Source organism: Panthera tigris, chromosome B1, assembly GCF_018350195.1.
Source record: "Panthera tigris isolate Pti1 chromosome B1, P.tigris_Pti1_mat1.1, whole genome shotgun sequence".
In the NCBI taxonomy this organism is placed as follows: Eukaryota; Metazoa; Chordata; class Mammalia; order Carnivora; family Felidae; genus Panthera; species Panthera tigris.
Genome location: NC_056663.1, coordinates 115,840,170 through 115,852,644, shown reverse-complemented (window position 1 = coordinate 115,852,644; position 12,475 = coordinate 115,840,170). Strand labels below are relative to the sequence as shown.

Below are 12,475 nucleotides of genomic sequence, written 5' to 3'. Positions count from 1 at the left end.
TAAAGTTGCTATTGAATATAGAAACTTCTGGTTTCTGTAGGGGCAATAAAATGACTAAATGAATATGCAATTCTACAATTAGCTTTTGAATTGATTGGCTTTACATGATCTAAGGCTTTTCCAAAACTTGTGGGGAAAAAAGTGTTCATGTGTTACTTATGCCAATCAAAAATCAATGTTAATTTGAAGTTTAAAGCTTAAAATACCATCTAACAAAAGGGGAGGAGAGGACAAACCAAGAAGGAAAACACTAAAATGAGAGCTGGGTATTTCTAATTCCAAGCCTAAAATAAACATTTGGAAGAAAAATAAAGCATTGTTCTTCCATAAAATTTAGTAACCAATAATCAGTATACTGTTTCAGCTCCTTCTTTAGCTCTCTTTTGGAATTCAGGCATCAAATTTGACTACTCACTGTTTTTTCAACCCATTTTGGAACTTTTTACTACAGTTCTCTTACATGTTCTCTGTCTTAAGAATATCTTTCTCCCAGGCTGCCTAGGTGGCTCAGTTAAGCATCCAACTTTGGCTCAGGTCATGATCTCTCAGCTTGTGGGTTCAAGCCCCGTGCCAGCTCTGTGCTGACAGCTCAGAGCCTGGAGCCTCCTTCAGATTCTGTGTGTGCCTGTCTCTGCCTCTCCCCCACTCACGCTCACATGCTCCCTCTCCCTCCTTCCCTCTCTCCCTCCTTCCCTCCTTCTCTCTCTCTCTCAAAAAAAAAAAGTATTAAAAAAATTAAAGAATATCTATCTCCCTTTTCACCAAGCAAGCTTCCCTTTTCACCAAGCAAGCTTCTACTCAGATTTCAAATTCATAAATAAATATCCCTCTTTAATGAAACCTTTCTAGACATGTTATCTCTTCCTTTTGCCACTAAAAAGAAGACAGTTTAAAAAAATAAACATACCATAAAATAACCTCCCCAACTTCATCCTCTGTGCTAATATAGTAGTATGTACATTTATTTCATTGACTTATAAGTAGTTATTTTCACATTTATTTCCTATATTGGGCTATGAAATCCCTTGGAAAAGGACTGAATGTTACTAACTCTAAGAACTTCTATTCCTTTAGTAGTGCCTGGCAGAGTCAGTGCAGAACAATTAATTATTGGAACACTAAATTAATTGAGACTGCTTCTTTCTTATGTAACATATATGGTCAATACAAAAAATGAACAAATAAACACCTTGGCTGTTGTTTCCTGGGAAAATATACATGAAACATTTACATAATATTAAAGAACATTTACCATAGCTTTGAAAAACTTTAAAATTAGTTACCAATTCAAGATTTCAAACACAAATTTATAGAAATTATAACAGAAAATTAACACTTACAAAAATAAACCTTAAATAATTGTATAGTCTTTTCATTACAGTATTAAATGTTAAAATACATTACTGATTAATCTAACAAACTAAGGATATTTGGGGCCTTTCTGACTAGTTCCTCCAAATTCATGTTGTGTACACTATGGTTTCTCTTTATCTTTGTATATGAAACAAGATCTTATTTATTTGTATAATAAGCCTTTTTAGAGTGTATTAAAGAAGTCTAGGGCGCCTGGGTGGCGCAGTCGGTTAAGTGTCCGACTTCAGCCAGGTCGCGATCTCGCGGTCCGTGAGTTCGAGCCCCGCGTCAGGCTCTGGGCTGATGGCTGGGAGCCTGGAGCCTGTTTCCGATTCTGTGTCTCCCTCTCTCTCTGCCCCTCCCCCGTTCATGCTCTGTCTCTCTCTGTCCCAAAAATAAATAAAAAACGTTGAAAAAAAAAAATTAAAAAAAAAAAAAAAAAAAAAAGAAGTCTACAGTCAAAGTATAAAAACACATCTTTTTCAAGCTGGAAATTCATTATCAATATAAAACACATCCATTCATCTGTATTATGAAATAGTTGCTAGAAAAATGAAACTTTTTAGAGTTAAATCATTTCTGTATTTTGAAACAGGAAGCTATACAGAACCAAAAGAAAACCCAATGTAATAGAAGCTTTCTAATATGGTCCTCTGAGAGCTAGCCAATGCATTTGATAAGTTCTGTTTTAATTGCTTTTTTGATGATTCTCCAAATACCTTTATCTTTCTTAAAGTACAGGCATCTAGCTATGCACTATGCTTTAACAGAAGCCTGATATATTTGGAAAAGTATTATTTCCAGGCCCTTATATATGAGAGACCAATTAATATTATGGGTTCATGTTAGTTTAAAAAAAAATAACAGCATTATTTCTTACTTATACTTAATTGAAGATTAAGAAATCATGTTTTGTGATATACAAATACTCACCTAAATATTTTCTACCTTTAATCTTTTCAGTTTGTTTTGGTCACAATTTGACAAATTATTTGCATTGTATAGCGTCTGAAATCTCTTAGTATAATTCAAGGTGTTACTAAATCCACTCATTTTGGTATTGCTGGAATCTTAGAGTATACTGACAATTCTATAATAAATATCACTGATAAAGGTAATAAGGAAACTATAGATAAGTATGGAACACATCTCAATTAATAAAAGATACGCTCTTACAATACATAACTTCATTAATTCTCAGAAGTTGACATTACATGACTCTTGAAGTTATATGGCTTTACTAACTAATCTAAAAGCAAAAAGCACCTTCCTTTCTATAAAACATACTTGTCTTTGGTTATAGTAGTCATTAGAACAATATTGTAATTCTTTATGGATTTGGTAGAAAGACTAAACCTAATGGTCTCTTAATGGGTTTTAGTGATAGATTATCATCATATTTTATTGGGTCACATTCATAAATTTAATTGAGTATTGGTCCTTTGACGTAAGTATTTTCTCTGTAAAAAAACAAGGAAAGACATTTGCTTACCTTGTATTACATGCGAGTTGTCTTTCAAGAAAAAGTTATACAGGTATTTGGGAATAAAAGCAGACATACATGCATAAGCCAAGGCTAAGAAAGAATAGGCAAAGATATACGGTAAATTAGTTAATGAGGCAAATGATGAGCAGTTACTCAGCACATAATCCTTGAATCTACTATTAAACAAGAGTCATGTTAACAATTGATGGAAACACAAAATTAAGGGTGGGGGAAACCCTCTATCCTTTAAAAATAAAGAAAACATTTTGGACAACAAAAGATAACCACCCTACTAAATTTCAATTTCAAACTAGTGTGGCAATCATCCCACAATAATAAAAACTTTCATTACTTAGAACTTTATAATTTAAAAAAATCTCTAAAAATGATCATTATTAATGAGCTATACCAACTTTAAGATCCTTTATTTTTCTGGATACAAACAAAAGAGTCTGAGAACTTTGGATTTAGGAACTCTAGTCATAAATTATTCTTTCAAAGACAGATCTCTTATTCTAGGATCGATGCATGTGATACTAGACTTTGCTTAACTAAACATAGCAAAATCTCTGGTCTAGATTAATGAATATTGACTTCGAAGAGCAGTGTACTTTAAAAATTATTTTAATAGTGAAATTTTAGTTTTCTGGGATTGTGCTATCTCTATTCCTGAAATCTTTATAAATTCTCATATGAAATAGAATTTGAGAAGATGGAGATTCTGAGATTGAGACTTCTAGAGATTCATATTCTATAGGGTAATGGTCTCTGTATGTGATATCGTTGGGGATTAGAATCAATTAAATTTAACATATTTTTTGAGAATCCTACTATAAAAGAGACATTATAAGAGAGGGGCAGGAAATTAAAAAAAAAACCTACCATTTAAAAAAGCTGCGAACCAAAGAAAGGGTTACTGTATTACTGTATAAATTACTAAAATACAAAACTTACACAAGATAAATTTTCAGAAATACAAAGTACTGTATGGGTTCAAGAGGAAGGATAAGTCTTCATCAAGGAATGACTGAAATGATCAGCTTTGGAGATACAAGAGCACTACTGATTTCTTTACAAACTGCTTAGAAAGTGTATATAGACTAAAGCTAATCTCCAAAGAAGTCAAGTTTTTCTCCAAAGTTTCATTAAGTGGTCACCAAAGAAGATGAATTCATAATCAGATTCTCCCTAAATTTCTAGTTACTGCCTGGTCACAACTAAAACTCTAGTAATAAATTAATCCTTTACATCCTCTAAAGTGAGTCTAGCAGATTATGTCAGAAATTTACAGTATCTACCAGGTAAAGAGAGCAAGAACCTTATAACAAAAACAAAAACCTTTCCTGTATGAATAAAATATTTTAGAATAATATGTATAATGATTGTTTAAATGATAAATAGGCTTACCTTCATTATTAAAATTTAAATATAGGAATGGAGCACAAAGCGAATCAAGACCTGATAGGAAGGGGTTGGGGAAAGAATTCAATAAACGTAAATCAGTATAAGTGCATATGTACATACCTTATTCAGCTCCCTGAATTACTGCTATGTAGATTAAGCATTATAAGTATTATCCATCCAGAAACAGATTACATCATGGGGTACTGTGAGGAGTAACTGATAATGACTGGTACATAGTAAATGCCCAATACAAATCAGCTATTATTATCAATATTATTAGTTAGAGAGAGACACACAGTGATAGAAAAATGTAAAATTGATATGAGGCTTAGAGTACAGTCCCATTTCTGACCCTGTGTGATCTTGGCAATCACTTAATATCTCCAAGCATATTTCCTTATCTTGAAGATGGAGATTTGTCCTACAAGTTTCTCTGGGATGATGAAAAGAATTCTTTTAAAAATTGTGAAGTAAAATACAAACATATTACGTATTTCTTTTATTGATAATACTGTTCATATGTTGTCATGCTGAAGGAAGGTACATAAGTCTATAATTGTTAGGAAGATCTGGAACTCTAAAATGGACAGGGCTAGGAAAAATAATAGCTTCATTTTAAGTTCAGTCAGAAATTGAGATATAAAATATAAAAACTACTGTTCATAACAATTTAAAAAATAGAACTGGGAAGGAAGAATGGGTGTCTGATTCATGAATTTATCAATGGCTACAAAAATAATAATGAGAAAAGCTAAAAATCAAGGATATGGAATATTAAGGTTATTTAAAACAGGAGAGGTAAATTAAATGAGCAGTTTAGGATGACATCCTGTTCCCTAATATCTAATAACCATGATAACCAAAGTTGTAAATCATTAAATGCCAAGAATATCAACTAGCTCCAAATTATTTATAGTATAATATTATTTCATGATTTGTATAAGCATTAAGAAAAGTATCCCCAAAGATCCCAATAGCACAAAATATTGTTCCTACTCTCCTAATAAACATTATGGCAAATTGTTTCATTAAATATCTTGCATTTAAATAATATCTAGTAGGCATTTAGACAAAGTTTAACAAAAAATTCTCTCAAAAAATAGATCATAGCTTCAGTATCAACTTTCTTCAAAGCCAAGGATACTTTGATATTTTGATTTTTTAAATTGTCAGTTATTCAACATGCTCCTAATACTTCAAAAAGAGTCTTAATAATTGGGAGAAAAAAGTTACCTTGCCAATACACAAGATCAGGATGAGACACGACCCAGGCTTTTAATACACGCCTAAATTTTGCATGACCTTCTGGTGATGACAGCAGTTCATCGTACTGATGACAACGAGGAATATCCACTTCAATCTAAAATAGCAAAAACAATAAGGTGGAATTGTAATAAAGTGATCTGCAATAAACCCAAGATAACAAAAAGGAAGACTGCATCTTGAATTTCAAAACAGACCACCTACATAATCCTGGTTTCTGAAGTTTTAAAATTTTATATTAGTCCTCTGGAAACACCAAAACAGTTGTGTTTATACTTAAACAAAAAAGCAGATCATTTCTATTGAAAAGGTATGTATTAATATAGTTTTCAAAAAACCTCCCTTTATAAGCTGGTCTAAATAAAGGGCAATTTCTTCAGATAAAAGTAAAATTATTGGGGCCCCTAGGTGGCTCAGTCAGTTAAGCATCTGACTCTTGATTCTGGCTCAGGTCATGATCCCAGGGTCATGGGTTTGAGACCTGCATCGGCCTCTGCACTGAGCATGAAACCTGCTTAAGATTCTCTCTCTCTCTCTCTCTCTCTCTCTCTCTCTCTCTCTTTCTGTTCCTCTGCCTCTTTCCCCTGTTTGTGCTTTCTCTAAAACTTAAAAAAAATTATAAATAAATAAATAACAATTATTAGGAAAAGTTACTTAAACTCCTTTAAGGAACAGTTCTAACTCAATAAATTATAATTAGTAAGAACTATGCTTACTCTACCACCATATGCATATAGTGGCTGCTGATTATTCCTACTCAAGAAAATTCCTCCTGTCTTCTAAAAGTTAAAGATTTGGCAGAATTATCTTAGGTTGTTTAAGAAAATCTAAATCATACTTGTCTATCTGTAGGAATTGGAGTGTCTTTATCAATTGCATCGTATTTGGCATGGATAGCCCCCTGAAAAAAATAAGAGAAGATATATTAATTCATCATATCCTTAATAAATTATTAACTTAGGCAAAATATAGTTTTTATAAACATCTATCTTTGAAAACACACCCAATTATAGACATGCACATTCAAACCCAAAGCATCATTTTAGAAAAATTCTCTACATCTGTGACATTCTGTGATGAATGTCCATGATAATATGCCATTTTGCTTAGGCAGATATTTGAATTATACACACAAATGACAAATATGTTGAGTCACTCAGCTAATGAGTATGCTTAGCTGTTCTTCCAGTCTCCACAACACAGCACAGCACAGCCTTAATGCTCTATTCATTGTTATCTCAAACATAGTAAGTTTCATGAAGAAATTAAAAAGAAAAAAAGGGGGGGGTAGTCATCCCTTGAGAAATTTTCCTGTTAAAGTTGAAAATAAAAGCAAAAATAAAATAAAACTGTTTGAAGGAGTTCAGCACTAGGAGGAAAAGATTTGGGATAAAGAATGAAATACCATGTGGAATCCCTAATGGAATCATTAAGGGATTAAAGAGATCATTTGCATTTTTCATTTATACCACTACAGAAGGAATAATTGAGTAAGCCACTTTAAATTTTGGTCATGTTCTACACAACCAAATATAGAACAATTCTTCTTAATTCTCTGGTTTACTATAATGGTATAAAAGAGCTAGGAATTTGGGGTTCAAACTCTGATATTATAGGATATGTCAACATCTCTGGCACATCTATTTTATGAGATATTTGGACAACCTGACCTTGGAAGTCATCTTGAACTTTAGCATTATATGGTTCTACAGTTCAAATTATTATCATATGGTATGGAACAATAGGTATTCTCATAAAACAACCAACTAAACTCAAAGATATTTATAGACTTTCACCAAAAAAAATCAGGAATGAAGAAAATAATTATTTCAATGGAGAGTTAAAAGGCTTAAATATACTTGGGAGAACTCACACACCAAAAAATAGGTGATGGATATCCATAAGATATCTTTAACAGAATCTAGGAAAGCAGGATGACAAAGAAATTGACAGGAAATGAAAAAATTTGCCAATGATTTGGCCCATTATCAAGACTACTGTCAACAAAGTCTCTATTAGTACCACAAGTCACCCTAATAATGTGACACCTCTCTTTTTCTCACTGCCACAGATAAGGTATTATAGAAGACAAAGTAGCTATTTCTCTCGGCAGCATGTACTAAAAGGCACTAAATTATATTAATGATTTTTGACAAGGTTCAAATTGGAATGGAAGATTTCCCCCATCTTAGAACTACCTATAAATAGGCAATCCTATTTGTAAATGAACATATTCAAAAGGACAATATAACTGATATATATTTTAAATATTCTGATTTGACCTCTATTAAATGAAATATTAAATAGCATAAATCTAACAAGACTTCAATCATATTTTTCTATTCTATCTAGTCTATTCTTTTCCTCTATTCCTTTCACTAAAAATTGTCAAATAATCTTAATACTCAAATTTTACTATGTAATTTTTTAACAACATGGAAAATAGTTATTCAGAAAGCACTTTCCTTCTTCCTTCTTTCTTAATATTATTAATCAACCTCTAACCTCTTTTCTTTCTTACCTCAACTCCCAGAAGAGCAGCCCAGGTTAAACCTCTCATAAGAGGAGGAATGTCAACTCGTGCTTCCTTCCAGATTTGATTTTTTTTATATGGATAAGCCTATAGACAAAAAAAGATATGAAAAAAATCTCAAGTAGCCAAGTGCCATCTTTTAATGTAAACAATGACAGAGTTAAAAGTGACCTGAAATAAATTTCCAAGTATCTGAAATTATTTTGCCTGGTATTAATAATACATATAAGTTAGTAATGGAATAGTTCCCTATCCTCTGTAGACCTTATATAATACAGTCAAAGAGAGGAGCTGAATCTCCTGTTTTTAATCATTCCTCTCTGTTTTGTGCTCTGGAAGAATTATGAATGACTCTTATGGAGAATAATATTACCAGTCTCATATGGGTTAAATAACGCATAAGGCACTTTGTAAAATATCAAGTGATACAGAAAGTATTCAATAAATAAAAATTATTATTAAGGTTACTTCTATAAGCTTACATATAAATTTGTCTTTATAAATTTGTGCTTTAGGAGGCATTTCTAGAAGAGAATTAATAGGACACGGGGTATGGATGTTGTTGAGGCTTTTAATACATAATTTAAAATAGATTTATAGAATGTTTCAACCAACTTAACACTCCAAAAGAATGAGAGTTCCAATCTCAATATACATTTGCTCACTTTGATAATTCAATATGAAAAATAAAGGTCTATATTTTTTCATTCCTGGTGAGGATACATATTTTGAATAGACTTATTGACTAGTTGTATTTCTATTATGTTTTTTTACCCATTTCTCTGTTCCAATGATCATCCTTTTTCCTGTTTATTTTTAAGTGTTCTTTAAATAGCAAGGATATTAATTAATCTTCTGTCTATGGTTTTGTATAGATGCCTTCATCTTGTTTTACTTTTTAATTTTATTTACTATGAACATGAGTCATTTTTAGTATTAAAGTTAAGCATATAAGATAGGTCATAAGAATTAGTGTTCTCATGACCTTGAGATTCCCTAAGAATTATTAATGAAATAAAAAATAAAGATTGCATATGGGCTCTTTACATTTTTGAATCCCTACCTTTAGCAGCCTGTCAAAGAGAATGATTCTGTTTAGCTGGTACTCTGTGTCCCTCTCTCTGATGATTAAAGGGAGAGTGGCAGCTGCAGACAACTCATTATTGCTGTTTGAATGAGGTAAATTAGACTGGCTATAAAAGAGAAACAAAAGCAGAAAAACTGACCAAACTTATAAAATTAAAAAAAAAACAAAACACCACATTTTTGTACTCTATTTAGGAAATAATTTTCAAAGAAAATGTGCAAGCTTCTTATCAATTTAATATAAACAGAAAAGAAAAATAATGGTAAAAGAATATATATATATATACTCACTCATCTTCAAGTAGTGGGTAAAATGCTTCTCCACCAACATCTTTTAATCTCTGAATTTAAAGAGAAAATATTTATGATATTTAAGATCTGAGACAGAAACACTATTCTTTATTTTTAAAAAATATGTAAAAGTTAGATATTTATGAAGATACCAAAAAACTATAAGACAGAATCTAAAATTCATTCCTATCATAAACATGCAACTATACCAAGCCTCTAGTAAGTTTAGCTGTGAAGAATATTCTTTGTTTTTGATTTTTTACCTTGGGAATTTCTTATAAATGTTAGACACTGATTATGACAGTTTTCCAAACATAATGCAGAATTACTAACATTAGTATAAAACTGAATAAATGGAGACATTTTTAAATCATATGAATATTATGTAAAAAAAAAAAAGGTACCTTTTAACACATACCCCTTAATTTAAAACTGAAGTCAGATTTATTTTTGCTTTGACATTGACACAAACTAAGACAAAAGGTGCTAATAAAAAGGATTCAAAAGAATTTCTTACATCATACTTTGAATGTGCATGATTCAAATAGCTGGTAAATCAATTGGCAAAATTCAATTTTCTTATTTTTTTTCACAAACTTATTACAATAACTGTTATTCCAAATAATAATATTGCCAGGATTATAGATATTCTTTAAAAACATAAGAAGGCAGGCAGTAGTAAAGTAAAATCTTAGACACATCCTAAGTAGGGTGATTAAAGTTAATGCTGTCTTGCCTGCTGCTCTGTTCTTCAGTCCAATGTCCAACTTGAGGGCCAAGTACCTGTTCCTGTGGGGACTGACACAGAAGTTCAAGCTCTGTGTGTAGGCAGCATTGATCTTCCATTGATTAGAGTTATTGTGCACTCACCCATGTGAGTTATTCTCAGAATTTTTTAAAGCCAAAGAAAAATCTTTTACCCACAACTAAGAACCTGGCAAACAAGGAATTTATGCCTGGCTTTTCTCTCAGTTCTGATGTGCCATAGATTTTATCCCACTTTGCCTCTAAATTTTAGGTATCTCTTTCACGGATTTTGATACTAAGTAGAAGAATAAGATTTTCCCAAATTTTGCTGCATTATTAATATGCACATTGTTTTAAAGTTTGGATTATACTGTCCTAAAAATCATAGATTTTAAGTGTCTCTTCTGCTTTTTTTGGTACCAAAAATTTGTACTTAAGAGAAAAATACAGAAAAGTCTAAGGTAAAAATTGTTATTTGGTCTCCATATTATTTTAAAAATCAGAAACATAAATAACTTTTTTTGTAACACTATTTTATTTGGAGTGAACCCTTTTCAGTATCCCTAAACTGTGAACAATGGGAAATGGAAGTATCAAAGGAAACACATCAGAGATGTGACAAAAACCTTTACATTTTTTTTTATTGCCTTTATACAATCAGTGCATATTTAAGTAAAACAATTTACTATCAGGCAAACATTTTTGCATATGCTGTCTTCTTTTTTTTTTAATTTTAATGTTTATTTATTTACTTTTGATAGAGAGAGCACAAGTGGGGAAGGACAGAGACAGAAAGAGAGACACCGAATCCGAAGCAGGCTCCAGCTCTGAGATGTCAGTGCAGAGCCTGACGTGGGGCTCAAACTCACAAACGGAGAGATCATGACCTGAGCTGAAGTGAGACAGTCAACCAACTGAGCCACCTAGGTGCCCCTATGCTGTCTTCTCTTTATCTTTCTGTGCCTTTATCTTGTCTGACTTTCAGCAATTCTGCCTGGATGACTTTATCTTCTGGTGCTGTCTCCCGAGCTTTCTTAAGTTCAGCTAATGCTTGATGGTATTCTTTTAATCCTTGTCATCCTTGAGCTCTACAGTACAATGCTTTAGTATTTGATGGGTCTAGTTCAAGAGCTTCCAAGTAATTGTCAATTGTTCCCTGCCAATTTGACATCTTCAGTTTATAAGCACCAATGTTCGGCATGCAATTTAAAGCTATAGGTTGCAGCTTCGATCTATCTGCTTTCTTAGTAACAGCCATGAACGTTTCACATATCTTAAAACTTTTGTGTTTTCTTAGTGGCCATCTCCCAGTTCTGGGATTTGAAAAAAGTATTTCTAATATATTTTTTTTAAGTTTTCTGTTATTAGTAAAATTTTATCTATATCTTTTAAGTCTCTGTCTGCATCCTCAGGGAAATCTGGATGACTGTCACCAGAACATCTATTGGGATTATGTCCCAATCATTCCCCTCCTTCAATTCCCCACATTCTGTAGTAACACACAATTTGGCAGGTTTTTCACCTTTCACTTCTACATTTTCCAGTATCCTTGCCACACCCATTTCTTTAATTACTTGACCAAATACCACATGTTTCCTTCCAAACGAGGAGTGGGATCTGTTGTGATAAGAACTGAGAACCATTTGTATCGCAGCCCACATTTGCCATGCTCAATAAACCTTCCTGGTTAAGCTTGTAAGAGAAATTTTCATCCTCCACCTGTCCCATCAATATTTTCTCCACCTGTCCCATTTTGTTTTGAGAAGTCTCTACCCTGAATCATAAATTTCTTAATAATTCGATGGAAAGGGCATCCTTGAAATGGAGAGGTTTCCAGTGGTGAGTCCAATGCCTTTTTCTCCTCTACACAATGCACAGAAATTTTCTACAGTTTTGGGTACAACATCTGCAAACAATTCTAAGACAATTCAACCAACTCACTGCCCTCCGATGTCCACGTCAAAGAAGACTCAGGGATTGCTGGGGGTTGGAGGGCTTAGTTTTGGGGGATGGGTGTGACATTTTGAATTGCATATACACATGGGAGAGAACTCAGAGAACCTTGTGGACACCTGGAAGCTCAACCCAAAAGTAACTTTCTCTCTCTCCCTCTCTCTCTCATTTTAATTAATAATTACAGAAAAAAAGTATTTTAAATTTCAAAAGTGGAAATATAAGGCAATTGAGAAAGTAAAATTGAAATCTTGTATTCATTTAACTTATGTTTACATAGTTTGGGTTATATTTAAATCTTTTTAAAAACTTTTTTTAATGTTTATTTATTTTTTGAGAGAGAGACAGAGCATGAGCCA

General features: G+C 32.4%; 1 protein-coding gene and 1 pseudogene across 6 annotated transcripts in view; both read right to left on the bottom strand.

The window, feature by feature from the left end:
• The window catches only part of TBCK (TBC1 domain containing kinase), a 225,044-nt gene that overhangs the window by 117,174 nt on the left and 95,395 nt on the right, over positions 1–12,475 (bottom strand). For all 6 annotated transcript variants that reach the window (XM_007080937.3, XM_007080936.3, XM_042984075.1 and 3 more), the window contains 7 exons: positions 9,417–9,466; positions 9,103–9,232; positions 8,028–8,126; positions 6,345–6,407; positions 5,477–5,603; positions 4,247–4,297; positions 2,846–2,929 (listed from right to left, as the gene is read on the bottom strand). In XM_007080937.3, coding sequence (XP_007080999.1) covers positions 2,846–2,929; positions 4,247–4,297; positions 5,477–5,603; positions 6,345–6,407; positions 8,028–8,126; positions 9,103–9,232; positions 9,417–9,466 — 604 coding nt within the window. The remainder of the gene's footprint in view (positions 1–2,845; positions 2,930–4,246; positions 4,298–5,476; positions 5,604–6,344; positions 6,408–8,027; positions 8,127–9,102; positions 9,233–9,416; positions 9,467–12,475) is intronic.
• LOC102972564 lies at positions 10,539–12,185 on the bottom strand (annotated as a pseudogene).